The 23653-nt window shown below is 47.1% G+C and overlaps 2 protein-coding genes across 7 annotated transcripts in view; one reads left to right on the top strand and one right to left on the bottom strand.

The window, feature by feature from the left end:
- Nucleotides 1–23466, bottom strand: part of LOC135920942 (cytochrome P450 3A16-like) — a 43005-nt gene extending 19539 nt beyond the window's left edge. Inside the window, exons 1-5 of the mRNA XM_070537364.1 lie at nucleotides 23379–23466; nucleotides 7777–7926; nucleotides 3697–3793; nucleotides 2787–2839; nucleotides 1116–1212 (exon numbers count right to left, since the gene is read on the bottom strand). Of these exons, the coding sequence (XP_070393465.1) occupies nucleotides 1116–1118 (3 nt within the window). The 5' untranslated portion in view covers nucleotides 1119–1212; nucleotides 2787–2839; nucleotides 3697–3793; nucleotides 7777–7926; nucleotides 23379–23466. The remainder of the gene's footprint in view (nucleotides 1–1115; nucleotides 1213–2786; nucleotides 2840–3696; nucleotides 3794–7776; nucleotides 7927–23378) is intronic.
- LOC135920938 (uncharacterized) overlaps nucleotides 1–23653 on the top strand; it is an 842780-nt gene that overhangs the window by 751176 nt on the left and 67951 nt on the right. The gene's annotated exons all lie outside the window — the stretch shown is intronic.

The following is a 23653-nucleotide window of genomic DNA, read 5'->3' as shown; positions in this document are numbered from 1 at the left end:
TTGCTGCAAGCAATCAGTCCCCTAGAAGAGTAGATTGTTGGGCTAGTTGGTCGTCCATAATTGAAGTAGTAACTGAGTGCGTTAAAAAACACGTAAACAAGAAAGGTGGACAAGGACAAGTGCTTGTCCTTGTCCACCTTACTTGTTTCCGTGTTTTTATCGCGCTAAGTTACTTCAATCAGCCACCTACCACACGAGCAGAAAAAAAGTGAAGGCATTTCCATGTCTCAGTAGGGTAATAAATGGGCAATACACAATAGTTGAATTGGCACTTTCTCGCGTTCTTGAGAAGTACAATGAGCAGCGCTTGATTGCGTTCGCTGCATCTTGCTGTACGCACCTTGCGCAGCTTTCCAGAGGAAAATGCTGGCCTCCAAACGGTACGAATTGATCGCCAGCGATCCGCGGCTGCCCCGAAAATCATGCTATCCAAAATAGAACTTGCTCTTTCTTGCAACTGCAATAACAAGCACACAAAAATATTCAGTGTAGCTCTACACTGGGATTTAGTTATTTGACGACATAGGGTCGTGTCTGTTGCCATCGAATGAACATTAATTCTGCATTTAAAGGGAGAAAGAGAGAGACATAGAGCGGAAAGAGAAAAGGGAGGACAGGGAAGTCCACCAGACGCGCGTCCAATTTGCTATCTTGCAAAGGGATAATAAAGTTAATGAATAAAAAAGGAAAGAAAGGAATGCAGAAGCAGCAAGAACACTAAAGGTACCACTCCACGCTGAAGTACGCATCTAAACCACTATGTTTTGTAAGAACTGCCCTCTGATCTGGAATTCAGCATTCCCGAAAGCTTTAAGGGTTCTCCGAAAATGAAGGCTTTTTTGCATACATTGCGTTTTTTGGAATCTGATGTGTTTGAAACTTGGCATCGACTATATGTCAAGAAATCAACAAATTGTTTGAGTACAGTTGTTCTTGCCAAGCTGACATCATATTATTGTTGACTACAGAGTATAATGTGCCATTGTTAGTACGACCTTCTCAACAACTTGCTAGGTACTACTAACAACTGATGTGCGCATTAAATGCTCCCGGGGCGTAGATCACTAAGTACACTTTAGGTATATGAAAGAAATAAAAGAATGACATTAGCATACCATCCTGTTCGGTAAATGCTGGAAGTCTTTGACCAGAACCTGTTTTATTAGATCAGGCTCGGCCACGAAGAGGCAGGGTTTCACTCCCTCGTAGGCACTGAATTGAATGGAAGAACGTAATATTATCCAGCTTGTCGACTTTAAAGAGCCTAATAAACGTGCAAAGTGAAGCCGTTGAGATTTTGAGTTTGGAATAAAATGACGGGCTCAACTTACAAAGCCTGTCGTTCGTAAGTACTGGTCGCCATTGGCCAACCACCTTCGATAATGATATTCCATCGATAGGAATGGACTGTGTTAGTTCTTACGAATAATTCATGCGTACGAGCCGTTGTAAATACTAGGCCTAGTTTATTATGTGACACGAGGCCGAACACTGAGGAAAGGCATCCGTGATCCGATTGCTGTCCACCTCTGTGAATGTATCTATCACAGACTGTTTTCACACATGATTTACATTAATATCTGTATCAGTGAACTTGTAGATGTCCAGTGGAACTCGTAATGTAGAGATTTCGGCAGAGGCACTTAAGACTGTTCACGTGTGAGAACGCAGAACCATTATAGTGAATTTGGTGAAGTTTCCGATTTATGTTTTCGACATGCGATCAACTGTACGCTTGAAATGTTCGACAGCGTAGTAGGGCGGAAACGGCGAGGTGATCTTGTTTGACAGAACAGACATTACCACCCTCACGATGGGGTCGAAGCAGACAGCGCACGTGATCGTATCGTCGCTGACGAGTTGGCTACGTTCGCCAAGGGTCAACCTCTCCACGGGCGTCAATGCAAATACTAGGCACACCTTTAGTCAGTCAGAACCAGGGTGCCGCCGTGGAGTCGGGGTAGCGTGCTCGTCTCGCACCCCGGAGGCCCGGGCTGTATTGGCACCCAGACCAAATTTATCAAATTTTCTTTACAAAGCCATAATTTACCTTGTTTACATGTACCTCGCTGAGAAATTTGACGTCAATCCGAGCATTACTTACGTGTTTTTTATTCGTTACGCCATCGGCCATTTTCGGTAATATCTTTCGGTCACGCCAACGTCAACGGATTTTCGCGTAATGAGGCATATAATGCCTTCGTAGTAAAAAAAAAAACGTTTTCGTCAAGCGGAATGGTAGTTTCTTGAAGAACGTGCTCGTGGTCGCAATAATAGCCAACAGTAGTCACGAGGACTGCTTTCGAGAATCTAAAGGGTTAGAAGTGGTTAAATAGTTTCGGTACAGCTACTACTTTTTATACAAGATCAAGATTCGGGACATCGAAGAGCGCGCGCCAAGGTCATTGCACTGCATGGAGCGAGATATGAATAAATCAAAATTTAAACCGACCACTTTACAGCGCTGTTATTTCTGCTGTATTTGTCCTATTTTAATTAATCTCAGAATAGCCAATGGAAAGTATGCCTGGAATGTCTTGCTTACAAAACATTTGCGAAGCACGCAGTATAGCTGCGGGCCATTAAAGACCAATGTAAGTGCTTCCTTTCACTTAAGGACACAAAAGAATCTTCCTCAATTCAGAAGCTGACAATCGCGCCTTCGCATTTACGCGCCTGCTAGCCGTGATTTTGTTTCGCTGCAAAGCCATCGTGACAACAATACATTCCTTTTCTCTCCAGTAAAGTATAGTCTTCTAAGCGAGGACAGGTGCTTGAACGCTTACCCGAACAGTCGTCCATATTTCTTGTATCTTTCCTGATCACTCAGGCAAACTGGCTGTAAAAAAAATTCGCATGATATTTCACTTAGCTTCTAGTCTTCATGCCTCTTCTAATGGCCGATTGTCCTCTCACGCAACGCAGTTCTGCCTTATTCGATTGCTTGGTACTGCTGATCACTTCCAGCAGCCTGCAACCACCAATGAATTTCGCAAAAGCTGTTGGGCAAACACGGGGAAGGCGAGATATGGAAATTCAAGACGATGAGCAAAACGAGAAGGTGAAAGTTAGGTTTCGCCTTGTTCTCGTTTTGCTTTTGGCAAAGACTGTTAGTGTGCCGAGACTTCCGCAAAAAAATTTGGCCCAGTTTCCGTCAGTCTGCCCGACTGTAGCTCCCATGCCCAACATTTCAATTTCGCGGAAGGTTGCGAAGCAATAGTATACGTGCAATTATTATGTCACGATCCAATGGAATCCTTGCTATGGCGCGCCATCGCAGAACTGAAGGCGAAGCTGGACCCGCCACACATTGAGGGGACATTGCTAGCGATGTTTTTTTTGTCGTGGCAGGTGAGAATGTACCTTCAGAAATGTAGAACTTGGGATGTCCAACATAATAATAATATATGGGGTTTTACGTGCCAAAACCACTTTCTGATTATGAGGCACGCCGTAGTGGGGGACTCCGGAAATTTTGACCATCTGGGGTTCTTTAACGTGCACCCAAATCTAAGTACACGGGTGTTTTCGCATTTCGCCCCCATCGAAATGCGGCCGCCATGGCCGGGATTCGATCCCGCGACCTCAACATATCTACCGGGGAAAACAGTTATTTCACGAACTCCTGAAAATTGGACACCTTGAGGCACATTTTATGCGCACAAACTTACGTGCTTCGTATGAATATTTATTTACCTTCAACAGCAATCTCTTGGCAGGCCCGAGTATGAAAGAAAACTCTTCGTGCGCCACATTTTGGCTTTTCCAGTAGTCTCGCTGTCTTGCAACATACCTGTTGCAAAAAATTATCATAATGAACACACGTTAAACTCATGGTTCACAGCACGCATCGCTGAGACGCGTGTGTCCTAATAGTTCGCACACATCCACTCAGCAGTCACATTAGTGCGTTGGCGCACCAGCATCGTGCCGGCAGCAGAAAGCAGAACGAAGTCGAACGCTTTAATAATGAAGTGCTGTGGGCTTCTGAAATTATTCGTTATAGAGTTCACTTCCTTCTAAATGCGGCACACCAAGTCGCTCACAATAGAGACCTTTAGCTTGTACGCTATTCCGGTAAACGGGAGCGGTTTGGGCGGATTACCGCATGGTCGGGGCGTAAACAGGAGCGGTGAAGCCGCCTGGTGTTGTAGAGCTCAACCAGACAAACGCATAGCTAAAACTGCCGTAACTCACCATATCCTGCTTCGCCACTCGTGCAAATTTTTGGCAGCGGCGTAATTGTGAACACGATTACGCCACTGTCGAAAATTTACCCCAGCAGCTAAGCAGAATACAGTAATTAGCTCTGTATTTGTGTGGTTGAGCTTTGCGCCACCAGCTGGCGCCACCGATCAGGCCGCTCACCTTGACGCCCCCGCTAAACCGGGAAACCGCCCGCGCTTGCCCGGATACTGGACACGCTAAACGTCCCCAATAGGACCGGTACAGAATTTTTCCTTTGTTATGCAGACCATTGCCTTGCGGAGGCGTTCGTTGTAGATGCACTCGACTGTAGTGTCCTCGCTCCTCTGCTTAGCTAAAAGAGCAGGGCTGGTATTGTAGATGCCGTCAGGTTCCGTTTTGTGATGTTTCATCGTGTTGGTGCTGTGCAAATCAGATAAGGTTGAGCTTTTGCTTAGTTTCTTCGTGGTTACGCAAGTAAACTGACCACGTTTCGCTCGCGTCTTCGTGATAGTCCACAGTTCTGGGCAATAAAAAAGCATGCAGAAATGTAGATCAGGAGCACTTACCCTATATTCCTATAAAACATCTAATTACCCGTACATCGCGATCTCTGAAGAAACAATTGAGGCATTCCTTTATCTTAAGTTGCGATTATTTGCAAGTATTCGACAAAAAACATACGGAAACTGCAAAGCATTTGCTGGCATTGCTTTGAACATCGATGTGTCTTTAAAAGCACTTGCTTTGCTATACAGCGTGTCCCAGCTAAATTTAGCAAGAGTTTACAAATATGCGAATGCCACGTAGCTGGATCGAACCAAGGTAATGTTGTTTGCCATTGGAGATACTCGATTTACTTTTTTCTCATTCCACCTAATTAGATAAGTAGTAATTAAGTCACTCGAGGCACCTTGCAAGTATTCGCGGGCTGCTTTCACGCTCAGAACACCTTTGTGTAGCACGTATTGCACAACATAAAGCTCTATCTGGAGTTTTTCATGCTGCTCTACAATATTGTCATTGACACTTTTCATCCAGTTATCATATTTAAGAAGTTGGTTAATAAAGCTGGACTAATTATTCAATTAGGCGGAGTGAAAAAATAATTTTAGTATCTCCAAGTGACCGCGGACAACATTGCCTTGGTTCTGTCCAGCTACGTGACACTCGCATGTTTTTAAACTCTGGCTAAAGTTAGCTGGGACACCCTGAATATGCGTAATATTGCATCAAATACGTGTCTCTGCCCTAAGGAACGAAAGGTTGACCGACAGTGCTGGTTACAACGCAGAAGCTAGCGTCTCCGTGCTCATGACCCGTGAGCCGTACTGATTTTGGATAGAGAAGGAGCAGCTTTTTATTGACTGATGAAGAACTGTTGAACGCTAGTGAAGACCCGGCAGGAAGACGGCACAATCAGTTCTAAATGTTACCGGCGAGGTCCCTTCCACTAAGTGTCATCAATTTCATTCGCCTAAGCCGGCATGCGATCGGCCACATAACTTAGTTGTTTGTATAGGTTCATCTTAGCTGCGTCATTTCTTTAAATATGATCACATGTGGACGTACGTCAGTTTATCATCTTTGTCTCGAGAAGACCTTCTGCTCAGCAGGAGCTGCTGAACAGACTGATTATTAAGATATCAAATTGTAAAATGTCAGGTGACGCTGTTTACAGAAACACTTGAACTAAACATGACAACCATTCAGCACTTCCTCGGTTTCCTCATGGTGTCAGATAAGAGCGAGATCATCTCCATTCGTGCAAGTGTTGAGTTCAAAATCTAATTGTCAACTTGGTGGCTCGCACATTTCGATCCACAATCACTGCTCTATGGAGACTGAGACAAAATGGTAAAGAGTGCATCCTAAACACGTCGAGAACAGATGGTGACGTGTTTCTATTCTCCCATTTGCACTTCTAAAGCGAATTCTCTTTTTGCTTCAATGCCAGTATGCTCCTTTCGTTTTGCAATGGTAAAAAGGTGCACGTTAAGGAACGAAAACAATTCGTAAACGTGCTTTCTTCATTAGTGTGTTCTTTAAAGACAGCATTATCTTCAACCCACCGACGTCTTCAGCACTAGGTTTATTTTTATCACTAGTGCACCAGCTCCTGGAATACTAATTGAGCAACAAATATGCTTTTAAGAGCTTCTTTGTGTCCCTCCTTCTTCACGCGTCTGATATTCGTGCTCCTCTGCTTTGTGCCAGGAACCGTATGTATACGAAGTCCGAGCACCAGTCTCCTCAAAAACAAGTTTTTTTGAAATGTATCTTCGTATGAGCCACTTAGCAGGGACATGAGACCCAGCATATAAACGAAAGAAAATGTTTTATGTATATTTTTATGAGGCCACCATGGGAAGTTATTGCAATTAATGTCTCCTCAATATCTCCTGCAGAAAATGCGTACCGTGAAACATACGTAAGACCTGAGTGTCTTGCAAGCATCTGTTCCGCCAACATGTGAAAGATGAGGAATCGGAAAGAACCAGTTTCCAGTAACTCACGTGTAAAGCAGATAGCAAAAAGTTGCAGCAAGGATGAGTTCGTCAACTAAGCTAAGTTGGAAAGACATAGCACATCCACTTCCTTCCCTGCGCTAAAAATGAATGTTTGATATTGGGGACGTGAAAGCCTGAGAGCAAACGGGATTGCGTTCGCATTTGTGTTGCTCTTTCAACGGTTCCACTCCGGAAACGACGGGTTGCAAACGACACGGTGTTCTGAAAAAAAAGAACTGACTAACGCAATTTAAACACACGCACGGCTTTCGGTAAGCCCGTGCCTGGCGAATGATAAATCATCATTCGTGTTCCCGCCACGTTCTGGTACAAAAGAGAGGACAGAGCACGAAAATGAAGAATTTCTTTTCCTATCTGGCATATGTTGCTATTCCGGCGATTTCTTTCCACAACACATCGTCGAAAACATTTCTCGTAGAGATCTCAGATTTACATGACAAATATTTGCGCACAATTATTCCGCTGGAAGGTATTCTTCCAGATGCCCAGAAGGTGAACCACTTAAAGAAAGAAATAGCTTATTTTACTACCAAAGACAGTGTGGAACCCTTAGGCGCGGTGCACGGCGTGGTGCCCGGCGTGGTGTGTGTGTGTGTGTGTGTGTGTGTGTGTGTGTGTGTGTGTGTGCGTGCGTGCGTGCGTGTGTGTGTGTGCGTGCGTGCGTGTACGTGTGTGTGTGCGTGTTCGTGCGTGTGCGTGTGTGCGTGCGTGCGTGTATGTGTGTGTGTGTGTGTGCGCGCGCGTGTGTGTGTGCGCGCGTGTGTGTGTGCGCGCGCGTGTGTGTCTGTGTGCGCGCGTGTGTGTCTGTGTGCGCCCGTGTGTGTGTGTGTGTGCGCGTGTGTCTGTGTGCGCGTGTGCGCGCGTGTCTGTGTGTGTGTGTGTGCGCGCGTGTCTGTGTGTGCGTGTGTGTGTGTGTGTGTTTGTGTGCGTGTGTGTGTGCGTGTGTGTGTGTGCGTGTGTGTTTGTGTGTTTGTGTGTGTGTAATGACGAAGAGAGCCCACGCGCGACTCGTGTTTCTTGGCCACTAAAGTGAGGAAGATAAAGAGATCGGTGTTGCTACCTTCCTTGCGCTTGCTCTTGCCTGGTACTGCTCGGTCGCTTTACGATGTGTCTTTACGATGTGGCGGAAGTGTTGGGCTCGATCCCTGTAGGTCTCGCTCACTCTCCATTCGCGACGGGTCTCCCGGTGGTGTTGATCCCGTTGATATTCCTGAGTGGAAGTTCCCGGTTCATCGTCTGGTCTTTCGCTAGTTGCAAAGAAACCGTTTCATACATGCCCGCGACTGTCCACTGATCTGATTGAGAAATTGATGTCAACCTTTCCCTGGAGCACAGTGAGCAACTCCTGTCCCTCCTAGATACTTCCTGCGCTTCGTTCGACTGTACGGAGCATGCCTTGGGCCGTACGAACAGTGTTAGTCACCACATCAATACCGGATCACAGGCTTCACTCTGATAACGCCGCTGTCGTTTTTCAGCGGCAGAGTGCCGTGGAATCATCGGACAAATGACATGATGGCGCGTGGCGTCATTCAACCATTCCAGACTGCATGTTCGTTTCCAGTTGTGCTTTCACAGAAAAACACATGATACTATTCGATTAAGTGTCGATTACCATGGTCTGAACCAGGTGACACGAAGATGCACTCCATTATTTATATGGCGCTATGTACTTTTCGTTATTGAACCTAGGGTCTCGCTACTGGAACGTTACCGTGGCTGCTTGCGATCGCCCTGAGGCAGCATTTGTCGCCCCTGATGAGCTGTATGAATTTGAATTCGTGCAGTTCGGTATCTGCAAGCGCCCAACGATTTCGAGCACATGATGAATAGCATACCTCCAGGTCTCAAATATAACGTATTTTTATGCTTCCTTGAGGGCATCGTCATGTTTTCATCAATTTTTTTGAAGCACTTTACTCATCTCCACCAAGTTTTGACATGTATCAAGAACGCTGCTCCTCAGCGGAACTTAAGGAAGTCTCGCTTTGCAGCCTCCACCTTGACCTTCTTAGGCCAAGTTGTATCCAAAGATTGCGTCCTCCCCGATAATGCGCAACATAGAGCTGTCATCGAAGTCCCTAAACCGACATCACTAAAGAGCCTCTGGAGCTTCATCGGCCTTTGTTCTCAACTTAATCGATTTGTGTGCAATTTTGCAACCAATATTGCACCTTTGGCGCGGCTTCTCACTGTTGGTCGCGACATGTCTTACTGGTTTCCTGAATGTAACAACGCATTCCTACCGCTACGTCAGTGCTCACATCTCCGCTGCTCCGGCACTACGATACCCGGGTGTTTACGGAGGTACACAAACCTGCAAGTGGCGTCGCCATTGGTGTGGTTCTCGCGCAATGCTAACCTGGCTATAACGTATATGTTGCCTACGCAAGCTGGACCCTCACAATGACCGAGACCAACTATTCAATCGCTGAGAAAGAGTGCTTGGTCGTCGTCTGAGTTGTCGGGAAGTTTCTATCCTACCTTAATGGTCGACCGCTTTACTTTGTCATGTACCACCCCGATCTCTGATGGTTGTCGTCACGGAAAAACCGCTCTGGCACCTCGTTCACTGGACCCTTCAATATCTATGATATCGAAGTAGTGTACAGGTCTGGCTGCAAGTAGAATCCTTAGGAAAGATTAGTGCCGATTTAGCAATAAATGCGAGATAAACGTATTAGCATTACATCGCACCTCATTGAGGTCCCGGATCCAAGATTTTAACCACATGCACCACATCGCAAAGTGTTGTTCCACGCACGTCCTGCCTCTTCGAGGAACGAAATGCAACTGGCGGTGGTCCTTAGCAGATCACCACCAGCACTATATATATATATATAATATATTGACAGCTCTACCACGTGACCAACTTCCCACATTTTATACACATAAGCTTTTCTTTTTCATTTTGACACTCCTACTGCTAATGCATTAAAAACGTTTTTATTGTAGACGACAGGCGCCTCTTCCGCTAGCAACAGGGAGCGGTGGCTTCCCTAGGGCTTGCTAACGTCTCTAAGCCATCGCTGCTGCCGCTCTATACTCAGAGAAAACTTTTCTTGGCAGTGCAGGAAAATCTATGGGAATGAAGCGCAGGGTTCCCTAAATTCATCAAATTCATCCCTAAAGAGTTCCCTAAATTCATCAATGATTTCCACATTTCCCTAGCGACCTCGTGGTGGCGGAGCAAGTGTTCATAGCCCTGGCAATGCTCTACGATAAGCGAGAGGTAATATTCAGCGACTCGAGGCCGGCCATCAAAGCGTTCGAGAGAGGAGTCGTCTCCGACGAGGCGTTACGCATCCTCCGCTGCGCTGATCCGAGCATTCTAATAATAATATTTGGGGTTTTACGTGCCAAAACCACTTTCTGATTATGAGGCACGCCGTAGTGGAGGACTCCGGAAATTTTGACCACCTGGGGTTCTTTAACGTGCACCTAAATCTAAGCACACGGGTGTTTTCGCATTTCGCCCCCATCGAAATGCGGTCGCCGTGGCGAGCATTCTCAAGTATCGCACCTTCGTTTGGTTTCCCGCCCACCTGGGTCGGATCCCGGGCTCCACGCTCAACCTCAACGAGACAGCCAACGACGCTGCGCGCGCACTTACCGACCGTGCCGTCACCCCTCCGGGCAACCGCGTCTAGACGAGTTGGAGGCGAACAGGGACGCCCCAGTAACGTACCATGAAATTACTAAACACTTTTACCTGGGACGACGTCTCTTTCAGCCCCCGCACCGGAAACAGGCCGCAGGCGCTAACGCTATGCTTGCTACAGACAGATACATATCCAAACTCTGCCACGTTACACATCATCTACTCGGACGTTTACCTCGACGACTCGTGCCCCTAGTTCGGCGACACGGCGACGCTTGCCCACTTATCCCGGGAATGCAGAAACGCTCCGCCCGACTCTGCATCGTGCAAGTGAGAGAAGGCCCCTTGAAGCCGGCTACTACAAGACCAGCAATGGGCTGTCCAGCAGGGCCGCGGAGCGGCCGCCAGGCACTCCCTGTCGGTCCCTCTGGCCCTGTCGGCCCGCTGCGCGCTGACGCGTGTCCTGCAGGGCCTTTAATAAAGTTTATCCAATACAAATACCTAGCTCAAGTGACTTCTACTTGATTTATTATGTTAACATTGCTATAAGAATTAGTGTGCTCTTTGAAAAAAAGATTGCCTTAGATTTACTTAATTCTAGGATCCCACAACATTTTCTGAGCACCTGTTCTGTCCATTAAACGGGGTGCAATCTCATGGACAACCGAGCTGAGGGGCGCGTTCGCAGACATATCTGATAAGAAAAACATTTGGCGAGAACATAATTCTCGCATACATATGGATATAGATGGGGCATTTTTAACGGCAAAATCAATATTTCGTCAAACATACAGAGCTATTGCGGAGGTTGTGAAGATGGGCAACGGGCGTACAGAGTGGCTAAAGGAAACCGCAACTGGCACTCGAAAGCAGGTGCTAGCTACCGCACTACTTGGCGGGTTAACACGACTGTACAGAAGCTCCGCCCCCTCTAGCCTTAACTTCACTGCCAAGGTAAGTTGTCCCCGAGTATAATAGCGTAGAGAAACAGCGTCCAGTTTAGCTTTCAAGTTCGTGATATGTTTTGTCGCCACATTTTTCTCGTGCTCTTTTCAATAGCATGCTATGTCATTCACTATGTCATCCGCTAAGCCTGGCTAAGCAATATCTTGAAATTCTTTCTGCAATGTTATCGGTTCATTCAGCTCGAACTTTTCAACAATCAGGAACGCGCCAAATGAAACGATCAGTAAGACTATGTTGCGTTGCTGCGTGATACACATTATCTGGCGAGTAGCTGCGAGCACATACGCGAGTTGCTATCTGAACTTCGCTATATTGTGTTTTGATTACTATGTCCTTGATGTTGTAAATGCAAAGAGCCTGCCAAACGACACGCTAGTGAAAACGAACCAATGGAAACACGTTGATTTTCCTCTTCGTCTAAATTGGCTTATAACCACGTGAAGACTTGACTTCAGCATGTGCATATGAAACTAGCCATGATCGCTAACTAGTGATAAATTGGTTGCCGAAATTTCTTTACCGAAGAAGTGTCATGTCGCTAGTCTGATTCGCAGCCGCAGCGGCTGTCGCATTACAATGCGGGCAAACCTTATAAGAGAACGCCCGTATGCCGCATAGCATATCGTGGCGTACCTGCCAACCTGTGAACACTATAATGCGTAAATATCCTGCGGGCACAGGATATTAGGTTAGGGGAGGAAGGGAGTAGGAAAGAGGCGTGCATTTGCCAACATTGTTGCATCGTACAAACTTCGATAACGATTATTTACTTTTAGGCGATTCACACAAGCAGCAGTAAAATTGGAAAAGCAGAAGATTACAACATTGTTTTTAGATGACAGTTTTTTCGGAGAGCTTTTATTGCTGCCGATTCTGCTTGCTTCGTAAACTTATCTTAATAAACCTGCTGAAAGCAAGCACACCTTGGGTACATGACACTTCGAGCATCATTTCTTTTTTTTTTGCAATCTTGCGCCGCCTCATTTTTCAACCAATTTAAGCATATTTACCAAGAGAACTTATTTTTCGTAAAACTCGATACAAGATTCGGGAAATTGTATAATTAGCGCAAATGTGTAAAGCTTAAGACACATTCGTGGGAGTTGCTTATATAGGCAAGTTAAAGGGAAGAAGCTAATGGTTATTTTGCACTTAGTCTCTTGTCATTGTCTCTCCGTATTTATCGCGAAAGTTGACTAAGATCGCAAAGAACTATATCATCCTTAGTTGAGGCTTAGCGGCTACAGATAGCGTTGCGCTGCTAACAACGAGGTCGCGGGATCAAATCCCGGGTTTTGTGGCGACATTTCATCGTGGGCGAAAAGCAATAACGCCTTTGTGCCGCGCATTTGGTGCATGTTAAACATTGCCAAGTGGTCGAAAATTCCAGATTTCTTTTCTACGGCGTGCCTAATATTAATATCATGGTTTCGGCAGGGAGAAACCCATAATTTTAAAGAATGTACCACGTCACTTTTCCCAAGTGCTATGGGGATTTCTTTTAAGCTTCACCAGTTCGCCTGTGCTGCGCCTCCACTTTGGCAGCTCATATACCACTATGATTCCGCCCTTTTTCTTGATATTATTTAGCGCGCATGAAAACAAGGCTCTACTAAAGAGCCAGAGTTGGGAACCCAAGCGCGCGTTTCCTGTCATGCGCACCACAAGAACGGGGTCAACAGCCCAATACAACTGCGCTGCTATAACGTCACACGAGTAGCTCCAGCTAAACCTAGCTAAGAAGGCAGGAAACGGCCACAAAAGTTTAGCTCTCACGTATGGGTGTTTCGAGATAGGGACGAATTATTTTGCCCTATTTAAGCTAGTCAGAAGGCACGCTGTATCCGGTAATATTCCTTTCCAGCGACAAAAAAAAAGCGATTTGGTTTCCTTGTTTAATTCAGGTTACTGCAGCTGTATGCACAGCCGTCGGGCATGAACAAAAGAAGGCAGACAGAGTTGCAGCCCATGGTATAGTAACCTCGCCAACAAGCAATACAAATTGCAATTGGGTGCACCCAGCATTCTCTGCAGCGTTTGCTGGCCGGCGCTTGGAAACGCTATGCCAGCGACAAACCACGTGATTGGCGTGAGCCATTAGGATGACAGGCGACGCTACGTAGAGAAATGCGGTACTATGAAACTTGTTTGAGAGCGCAACTTTTAGGCGCAGTTCCTGCTTTGAGCGTCGGCCTCCCTCCTCGTACCTTGGCGTCCCTCGGCGTAATCGCGTGAGCGAGCTATTATGCCATTACCACCAGCCCGGATTCCGAATCTGCAAGATGCAGAATTTATCCTGCGAGCGCCCAAATTCTCCCTTGACAAGTCATGATGCTGAGCCGTCAGGCAGCGGTGTCCTGCGGAGAAGCATCGGCGAGCAACATGTCCGAACGTGCAACCGAGTGCCAGACAGCCCGGCGCCGCACCTCCTTTTGCCTGGAGGTCACCGCGCGCGCGAACTTTGAACCGGGTGGCGAGCGCGGTCGCTGGTTGGACCTCTCGGACGACCGTCGAGTGCTGGCTTTGTATTGGGCCGTTCGAGTGACGATGGTTTCTCGGGGATTATAAAGCCGCGAGGCGGCCGCCTGAAAAACCGGATCCGCCGACCCACCGGGAGCAGAGTGCCGCTCTCGACTGGAGTGAGATGTGTCACGCGTTTTCGCCGGACGTCGCCGTGCGTGAACAGTCGCGTTTGCTGTGAGCTCTCGGCCCCAGTGCCGATCCGATATTGTCCTGTATAATGACCTGTATATAATGTATAAAATCCCTTTCGTTATTCTCACCGACGCCTGACTAGGAGTCTTCGCTACCAACGCTCTGTCACGAAACGGGTGACGAGCGCTATGGGACCACAAAGTAGTAACAGTGGTGACAGCGGTGCAAAGTCATAACAGAGCGCAGCGAAGCGTGAAAGAGCGAACGCAGTGTGCAGCGTCGGCAGCGACGAGAGCGTGAAAATGAAAGGGGAGGAGTAGAGCATGGCAAAAGCGTGACAGAAGTGTAGTACCGCGCAAGACGCGTCCTGCGGCGGTGATCGCTACTAGCAACGCCTCCTATAACTATATGCCTGGAACGTCGCTCTCTTTTCCATAGGGAGCTCTCTGCCGAGTTTTGCGACCATGCGCCGCAGGACGGCGCGCGCCACCGTACCGGTCCCCATGGCAACCACAGCCGCCGCCGCCGAAAGCTCACGACGCGCCAGTCGCTTGGCTGCTGACGTCGCTCCCGGCTGGCTCCCGGTAGCCGTGCCACCGGCGTGTTTACAAGGGCTGGCGGCAAGAGGCGCTCGCCACCGTACCAAAAGGAGGAGAGTACAGTCGAGGGCAGGGCAGCGCGTTTGCGGCTCACGTTCCAGGCATTGTATATTCTAGGAGGCGTTGCTACTAGATAGCATGTTTTTGCAGATGGTTCTGTGATACAGACTTCTTTCGCGGCAGAATGCATGGTAACTGCAATGGGGATCGCACAACGGTTTAAGTTGCGACACAGAACATCGTCTACAGCGGCTGAGTTGAGCGGAGTTTGAGAAGCAATCCGCTGCATACTGCAACAAAGCCTCGAGAAAGGGAGTCTTCTGTGACTCAAAACCAGCGCTGCAACTCATCAGCAATTTTATTGTTACGGGGAGTATTTAATCTAGAGTAAACGGCTAGCACTTGGCTAGTCAAGACTATAGAAATATAAATTACGGGGTTGAACGTGCCAAAAGCACGGTCTGATTATGAGGCACGCCGTAGTGGGGGACTCCGGAAATGTCGACCACTTGGGATTTTTTAAAGTGCACCTAAATCTAAGTACACGGGTGTTTTCGCCCCCATCGAAATGCTGTCGCCGCGGCCGCGATTCAATCCCGCGACCTTGTTCTCAGCAGCCCAACACCATAGCCACTGAGCAACCACGGCGGTTTACTCAAGACTGCATAGGGCACACAAGTTTTAGCAGGTTTTTCAGTCGGGCAGGAGAGACTCTGACCCAGCCCTACTACAACCTTTGCCTTCGCCACTGTTCGTGACGTTATCCCCGGCCGATGTGTACCGTCCCGGTGCTGATTGTGGTCAAAATGGGCTATCACAGTTGTAACGCTTGAGGCGGGAAACATGTACGATGTCACTTCGTGGTGCGGCCGTCGATGAAGTGGACGCCACCGGAGTTATCTCATAGGTGACAGGAGTCACCTGGCGCAGCACGCGGTAGGGCCCGACGTACCGCGACATTGACTTTTCACAGAGGCCGACACGTCGAGATGGGAGCCAGAGAAGGACGAGAAAACCCGGTGTAAAAGCAGTATCCCGGTGTCGACAATCGTATACGGACTCCTGTGCAATCTGCGATGACGAGAGCCGAGCGTGGGCTACAGTGCGCGCGACGAGCGCCTGCGTGATGGCATCTTGCGCATAGGAAGTCGTGGACGTGGACGCCGGTTCAGAAGGGAGCAAGGTGTCAAAGGGTAATAAGGGATGGCGGCCAAAGAGAAGATAGAAGGCTGAGTAGCCGGCATGTCATGACGCGATGAGCTGTATGCAAATGTGACGAACGGAAGGGCAACGTCACAATCGTGGTGATCATCAGAAACGTACATGGAAAGCATGTCGGTCAGTGTACGGTTGAGACGTGTGGTGAGGCCATCGGTTTGGGGGTGATATGAGGTGGCGAAGTTATGATGAGTAGCACATGATCGACGTAGATCGTCAACCACATGAGACAGGAAGTAGCGACCGCGATCTGTGAGCTGGGGACGTGGAGCACCATGTTGGAGGATGACATCAAACAGTAGGAAGTCGGCTACGTCAGTGGCGCAACTGGTTGGCAACGCTCGAGTACGCGCATATCACGTGGTAAAATCTGTAGCGACTGCAATTCATTTGTTGCCTTTTGTGTAAATTGGTTGGGGCCGAGCAAGTCCAGGCCCACTCGATAAAATGGCTCGGTTGGAACGTCAATTGGCTGAAGGAGACCAGCAAGTTGAGTCGCCGGTTTCTTACGCCGCTGACACAGGTCACAAGGTGTTACGTAGCGGCGAACGGAACGATAAAGGGGCTACCAGAAGAAACGTCGTCGTATGCGATCATAAGTTCTGAAGACGCCTAAGTGCCCGGAAGTTCGAGCGTCATGAAACTGAACGAGCGCATCTCTGCGTTTGTAGCCCCAGCTACAAATTGCAATTGGCATCATCCCAAGAGGATAAGCTTTCATTCAACTTGAGCGTGATTGGCTATCTTAGCTGCGCCAGTAGATTCGCGATGAAGCACGCCTTCAGAATTACATATAAATCCCATAATCCATACGTATTCTTTTAAACTCCACCGTAGGGCAATCTAGGTAACCGTTGGTCGCAATGGCCCGCGTATGTCCATGTTCCAATTACTTGCGCTTTTTGGCGCTAGGTTGTTGGTAGCTTTGTTCTTGCTGTAAGAGCTGTAAGTGGGTAAGTGCTTAACATACCTTCTCGTCAAGGGACGATTTTATGGCTCGCAAGTAACAGATCCTTCTTTTTTGTTCTGTTGCGGTTCTCAAGATACGCGAATCTCAATATTATCAGAATTTGAATTTGGCTCCACGAATAGACAAAATTATTGCAAGCTTCTTTTTCATTTTCATATCTAGCTTACCATCTCACCTAGCTGAAGGCGGGAACAAGCGCAGCGTTTCGGACGCCACGCAGTGTAGGTATTTCAGCTTGCATATTACGTCATAGCTGGACTACCGGCCCTCCGAATAATCACACAGGATTAGCTGCTGCACAATCTTTAAGTACGAAACAGTCAAACGAGTATACAAGGGCTTCTGTGAGAAGTCGCGAGATGTTCTGGCTACGGGCGGTTGTTCAACACAAAGTGAACTGGGCAACCCAGTGTGTCGTACAATGCTCCATGTAAACAATCGAATGACAATTTCAATGCTACATCGGAGTTATGCTGAGTTTCTGTTCTGGCAGCACTCTCAAGCAAGACATCACTGTCAAGTTATTCAGCTATGAAGACCCATGTGTCCGATAATTCCAATGGACACTGAAAAACACTGGGGAAACTTTGCTTTACTCTGCGCTTTCAGCTCTGTACTTCGTGAACACTGAAGGTAACATTTGAGTCTTGAAATATATATAAAAAAGTATTGTTGCTCTTGCATTACATACGACAGTGCATGTTACAAGACAACTTAAGCAGTATGCTTAGCTTGTGCAATTCTTTTTAGTTCATAAGCATGGCAGAGGCTGTTTTCTTTATAAAGGACCAAGTGTAAGTGTACTGAATGCCTTAGTGTGAGCACGTGTGAATGCGTAGACACGCAGATAGAAATGTATGTGCATTTTTCGCGATGCACTCGTCCACTTCTTTTCGAGGTTTTGCTTGGATGTTGGGATTAAGAGCAAACAGGTGTGCGGTGAAGGCTATCGTTGTCGACGTAGTCTCCTGACCAGCCAAGAAGATGAGCTCACATTGCGCCATACGCGCCGTGGTTGCTCAGTGGCTATCGTATTCGACTGCTGAGCACGAGGCCGCGGGATCGAATCCCGGTCAAGGCGGCCACATTGCGATTGGGGCGAAATGCGAAAACACCCGTACACTTAGATTTAGGTGCACATTAAGGAATCACAGATGGTCGAAATTTCCGGAGTCCTCCACTACGGTGTGCCTCATAATCATAAAGTGTTTTGGGCACGTAATACCTCATATATAATTTTTAATTTTTTGAGCCATGGCTTCGATTTGTCAGGCCTTTGGGGAAGCATACATATACAGTCGTGAGCAATGTGCGACACTGACTTCTTTTCCGAGCAACAATTAGTCGTGACGTGTGGATTGGTATCTGATACGTCACAAATAGCTTTCCCGGTGAAACTTTAGTGGGATCGTACGCTTTCATCGGGCCTTATCTAATTAGCCACTACAGCTTGTTGAAAACAATTTCTGTGCTCAATTTTATATTGCTCAACGGGGACAAGACATCAACTAAAGGGGTACACAGCAGCACATTGAATATGATTAAACTATACAGGCATTCATCCTGGTTTAGTATGATAGCCACTCGGTCGCATGTCAACAAAAATGAAAGCGAGTATTTGTAGAAAATTACAAAAATAACATCGCATTCGAGCATAATGCCATTTGTTGTACCAAAGCTTTTTGCACCATGCAAGTGTGGTTTATTTTCAGTGTTGCAGTATGTTTTCTTTAATTTCACTTTTACTAAGTCAAACATATACTTACTGTATGTCCCTCCCTTCATAATTATTTCCGTGTTTCCCCAATAAATTCTCGTCTCTCTCACTAACTTTGTATTCCACTCGCAAATATTTCATTTGTGCAGCTTAGCTTTATGAGTTCATGATTGCTCAGTTCTCGGTTCCGATAACACGAAAAGAATGATTAGCAAACAGAGAAGTTGTATTTTTGATTTCGTCTATTGGTCTCAGGAACAATACAATGTGAACGTAAAAAAAAGTGTAAACAACCAACGGCACAATTGGCATGTAAGCTGTCTTTATCTTCGCGAAAGGTACTAAACACTTACAAAATTAAGGAACTGCGATCAAAAACCCAGTGGTCAATACTTCTAGGTAGTGAGAATAGAGCAGCTGCTCCATCTAGGTGCCGTAGTTGGAATTACGACCCAATTCGCGGGATGAAAAGTAATATTTGAATCTTGAACTTCGTAGATGAATGATTGTCGTTGCTTGAAGATATATTTCCACTTATTTTCATAAGACAATATTTGGTTCCGAAATTTATTCGTTCAGTTGCATTTCACGCTCGTTAAACCACTCGCGATGTGAAGAAAAACACGCACACACATATTGTATAACTCTCGCACGGAGAGAAAAAACAAATTTGTACACTCACGAACTTCTGAATACAAATTTGGAAATTCTTTCCCATATAGATATCTTAACCGGACATAACGAAGCTGCAGATTTGAAGCCGGTTCACTAATTGTAGTCATAATTATGCGAAACACAATATTTTTGGTTATCACGTGGAAAAATTACATGAAGTTTGAACAACCTAACGCGCACACGAAAACGAGAAGCCCTGTCATCAGTGATGCTTATGAGCTCGTTGCGTATAAGCACTGGTACCAATTTCAGTTCTTACTCAAATACTAGTATTATCTCAATCTGACTAACAGGCACAGGGTTCCTTTTGTTCTCTCGGCACCACGGAAGCTGGCTTGCTGGTGACCACGCATTTCGATAGCGCAGCAACAACCATTCTCTGATAGAAAACACTCTATGCCGCATGTTGCCTTTGGTTAATTGCAGCAAGGTTTACATATCGAAATAGGTCACTGCGTTAACGACTGAGCAAGGACACACGAGTTTTCTATCAATAATAAGATTATTGCTCACTTAGTTATGCAAGCTATGATTCCTGCAAGTGCGAGTCAAGACTTTCTAAAATCTACACACTCGGCAATAGCAAAAAGGAGTTTCAACTATAATTTATGGACACATACTACAAAAAAAAAGAAACGAACCATTTGTATAAGCGATACGACTTGGCTCTTTGCAGGACTGAATATCAGTTCTTTGTTTTTTGATGTTCAAACAAACATTAATTCTGGCGAACGTACATTCTGTCTTTTCCGGTATGATTTCGGTGCGCAAATACGTTAGCGGATGCTGGCATCTTTCTTTAAAATGTATGCTCCCCTCCAAACAGTGCAAAGCCATTGCGCCCTGCCAAGGTGGACGACCAGCAGAGCTGTAGATGTCGTGTTAAAAAAACTTCTGGTAAAGGCTTTACTGCGTTATTCATTGTCACTTTGTAACGACGGTCACATTGGCTTTGTGGTCGCTATGATATATACCGATCGGTATTCTCGTGACTGCAGACACATTCTCTGCGAACACACGCAACTGCTAATTGCAGTGGTTCAGCCTGTAGAGGTGGCCAAATCGAAACGTGTCAAGCGTCTCAACGCGCTGACTTTCCCACGAGAAATTCACAAGGGCATTCTATGCCTCTTGTCGATGCATGCGTCCGTGGCATAATGATTCTGCGTTCGGCTTTCGAGGAAGACTGACGTGTGGTGGCTCACTCCATGCGAGATTCTTCGGCGGCCGCTGCTGGCTGCGGTTACAGTTTTTTCTGCACCATCGCATTATAGGATTTCGTTGCCAACATTGACAGCATGCACTGCTGCATGCTGTCGCCTTCGGTCGACAGCATGCAGCAGTGAGCTTTTTTTTTTTTTGCACGGTGACCTGGCAAGAAGACCATATAGGCTGGAAGATTTTCTAGAGCCATTGGAAGAAGCGGGCATCATGAAGAACAACACGGCCATAGGAGCCTTCCATATGAACCACATCTGGCTAAGTTGCGCAGAAAGGTTGACAAGGATGCCCTGGTGGAAACGGATGAATTTCAAGTCAAGGGCCGCTTCTGCGCCGTCATTGACCCCATCCAATAAGACGTCACCGTGAAAGTACACTGGGTCGACTTTGCTGTCCGAAATGAGAACTGTCGGCAGGGGTTGAGCAACTTTAGTGTAGTCCTTGACGTTTCGAACGACAACTGGTCCGTCGCTGTCTTTGAACATATGACGTCCACTACGAGGGTAGTGCGAATGAGACTTAAGAAAGGTGTTGAACTTGATGACCTCCCTCATCTTTTCAAGTTTGGAAGTGGCACCGTTCTTCTTGTGGCCCCAGGTCTGTCACCGCTAGGTTTGAGGTGCCGCAGGCAAGGACACATACGACGGGACTGCCAGACGTCACGGTCATGAAAGCGAAGATTGTGCAAGAACCTACGCTAGAGTAACTAAAATGGTTCTCCCAACAGACGACTTCCAAGAGAATAGAATGGACGCAGAGGAAGCCGAGAAGTTTGCCCCGAATAGCAACACCAAGGAATGCGAAAACAAGGCTCGGGAAACGGAAGCCGAGAAAACTGGAGGGACAACGCCTGACAGTCAGGACTTGACGAAAGCAACTGAGGAGTGTGCCGAAATAGGCTGCGCGCAGGAGCCACTGCTCTTAAGTCAAGCAAGTGAAAAGCGAGACACGAGCGACAGCACCGAGACCACTACCGCAGACACTACGGGGGCGACCACGACATGCGGGAAGCGTCCAAGAACAGGCATTCCGAAGTTGACGGAGGACAGCACTGAACGGAAGGTTAAACGCCCTGCAGCGTCAGTGGGATCACGTTGCTGGCGCCAAGGGTAAAAAATATGTCCCCGAAGTCCGGTCGGCGTCATTGTCACCGGTTCGAGGTTACTGTTCTTGGACATGTCAATGCAACTGGAATCCGACCAGACCCGGAGAAAATTCGCGCCGTGAAAGAGTTCCCTGTTGCACAGTCCGCAAAAGATGTCCCAAGTTTCATGGGCCTTTTGCTTTTACTTCCGCCGCTTTGTTAAAGATTTTGCCACCATAGCACGCCCTTTAACAGATCTCTTGATGAAAAGTGTGCCGTTTTCATGGGGGGCCTATCAGGCCACCGCCTTTTCTCGCAATTACCACCATGCTCACGACCCCACCGATTCTAGGACATTTCGCTACTTCAGCCCCTACAGAGGTGCGCAGCCATTCCAGTGTCCACGGAATTGGTGCCGTCTTGGCACAAGCTCAATACGGCCATGGACGTGTCATCGCGTACGCTAGCCATCCTTTGTCACCTGCTGAGCGGAATTACTCTATTACCGAGCGCGACTGTTTGGCCCTTGTGTGGGCAGTAGTGCAATTCCGCCCCTATTTGTACGACAGGCCTTTTTCATTGTAACGGACCACCACGCCCTATGTTGACTTTCGTCCTTACAAGATTCCACAGGGAGGCTTGGACGATGGGCTTTGCGGCTACAAGAGTATTCCTATTCGGTGGTGTATAGGTATGGTCGCCAACACAAGGACGCCGACTGCTTGTCCCATTACCCTGTACCCCGTGGTATGCCCGCCAACGCCGACACAGACGCTATTGCAACTGTTCTTTCCATTGCCCAGCTATTTGAAAATGGCCAACAAGCAACGCCATGATGCTATCTTGAGGACCCTCATCGGCCGAATTGAATCTGCTCCTACTGATTCATCGTTACAGTGGTTCGTCCTCAACGACGGGATATTGTACCGAGGCAGTTTTCATCCTGACAGTCCTCCCCTTTGTCGTTCCTCAACACCTTCACTCAACCGTGCTTCAGGAGCTTCATGACGCCCCAACTGCCGGACACCTTAGGGTTGCTCGCACTTACGACCATGTGCGCCGCCGCTTCTACTGGCCCGGCAGTGCACGCTCCGTACGGCGCTATGTAGCTGCTTGCAAGTCCTGAAAACATCGGAAAAAGCCAGTAATGCTTCCTGCCGGGTACTTACAGCTGGTCGACATTCCACCTGAGCCATTCATTCAAGTGGGTTTGGATCTCCATCGTGGCCCTTTCCCCGATATATATATATATATATATATATATATATATATATATATATATATATATATATATATATATACATTGCACTTCCGTTTTGGCGAAATCAATGGCGCCGCGAGATCCGCGTGATTCTGTTCGTATTAACAGAAGTTTGTCCAAGACGAAAGACGACATTATTCCTAAAATACAAAATCTGCTATTCCTGAAGCGCTAAAAGACCACGCTGCAAGGTAATAAATCAACGGCACTGAATATCAAAGGCCCGATGTAAAAATAAATATTTATTCAATTTTCGTGATAGGAAGTTTGGCTTTATGCACTCAATGAGGCAGCCGAGTATATCACCGGCGCTGTGCAAACCTGGGAGCAGTCACGAAAATCCACAGTTATTCAGCTCCTTCATCTCTGCCGGCTTCTCAGTCGTCGTCAACGCTGCTTGAGTTGTTCATGAACACATATACACTGTTTGCGTCGAAAGGATGGACTGATGGGCTAGTTAGATTTCAATTTATAATGTATAGCCCGAACGAGGCGGGCAATAAGACAGCTGACGGCAAGGATATAACCTGCTTTGTTTCTCTTTCTTTCTGTTGTATGGCTTTGTATATGTACTCTCCAGGTGCAATAGGCCACTATTTGTTAGCCGCCCCCTATCTTCGTCCTCTCTGTCATCTGCGGTTTCTCGAACAACGCGTTAATCATTAGCTTCTCGTGTAGCTAGCAAAGTCACTTACCTTGTTCAATCACCTGCCCATTGGCCAACCACCCCAAGGTAGCCTGCCTATTTCATCATCTCGCTTAGCCATAAAAGGCAGGCTTCAATTCCGGCCTGCGGAGGTTTGGCTTAACCTAATGAGCGGTTCGCATTATGCAGACTTGTTTCCCTTTTGTTCTACAAAATGAACCTAAAGAATTTTGATTTAGCGGAGTTTGCCTTAACGGCAATCTGCCTAGCTACAGTTCATGCTTACTCACAACGATACTTCGCCGTAGGTCCACTGCTCGTTCT

The sequence above is a fragment of the Dermacentor albipictus genome, chromosome 4 (assembly GCF_038994185.2).
Source record: "Dermacentor albipictus isolate Rhodes 1998 colony chromosome 4, USDA_Dalb.pri_finalv2, whole genome shotgun sequence".
Classification (NCBI taxonomy): domain Eukaryota; kingdom Metazoa; phylum Arthropoda; class Arachnida; order Ixodida; family Ixodidae; genus Dermacentor; species Dermacentor albipictus.
This window is presented reverse-complemented; position numbering and strand designations above follow the sequence as displayed.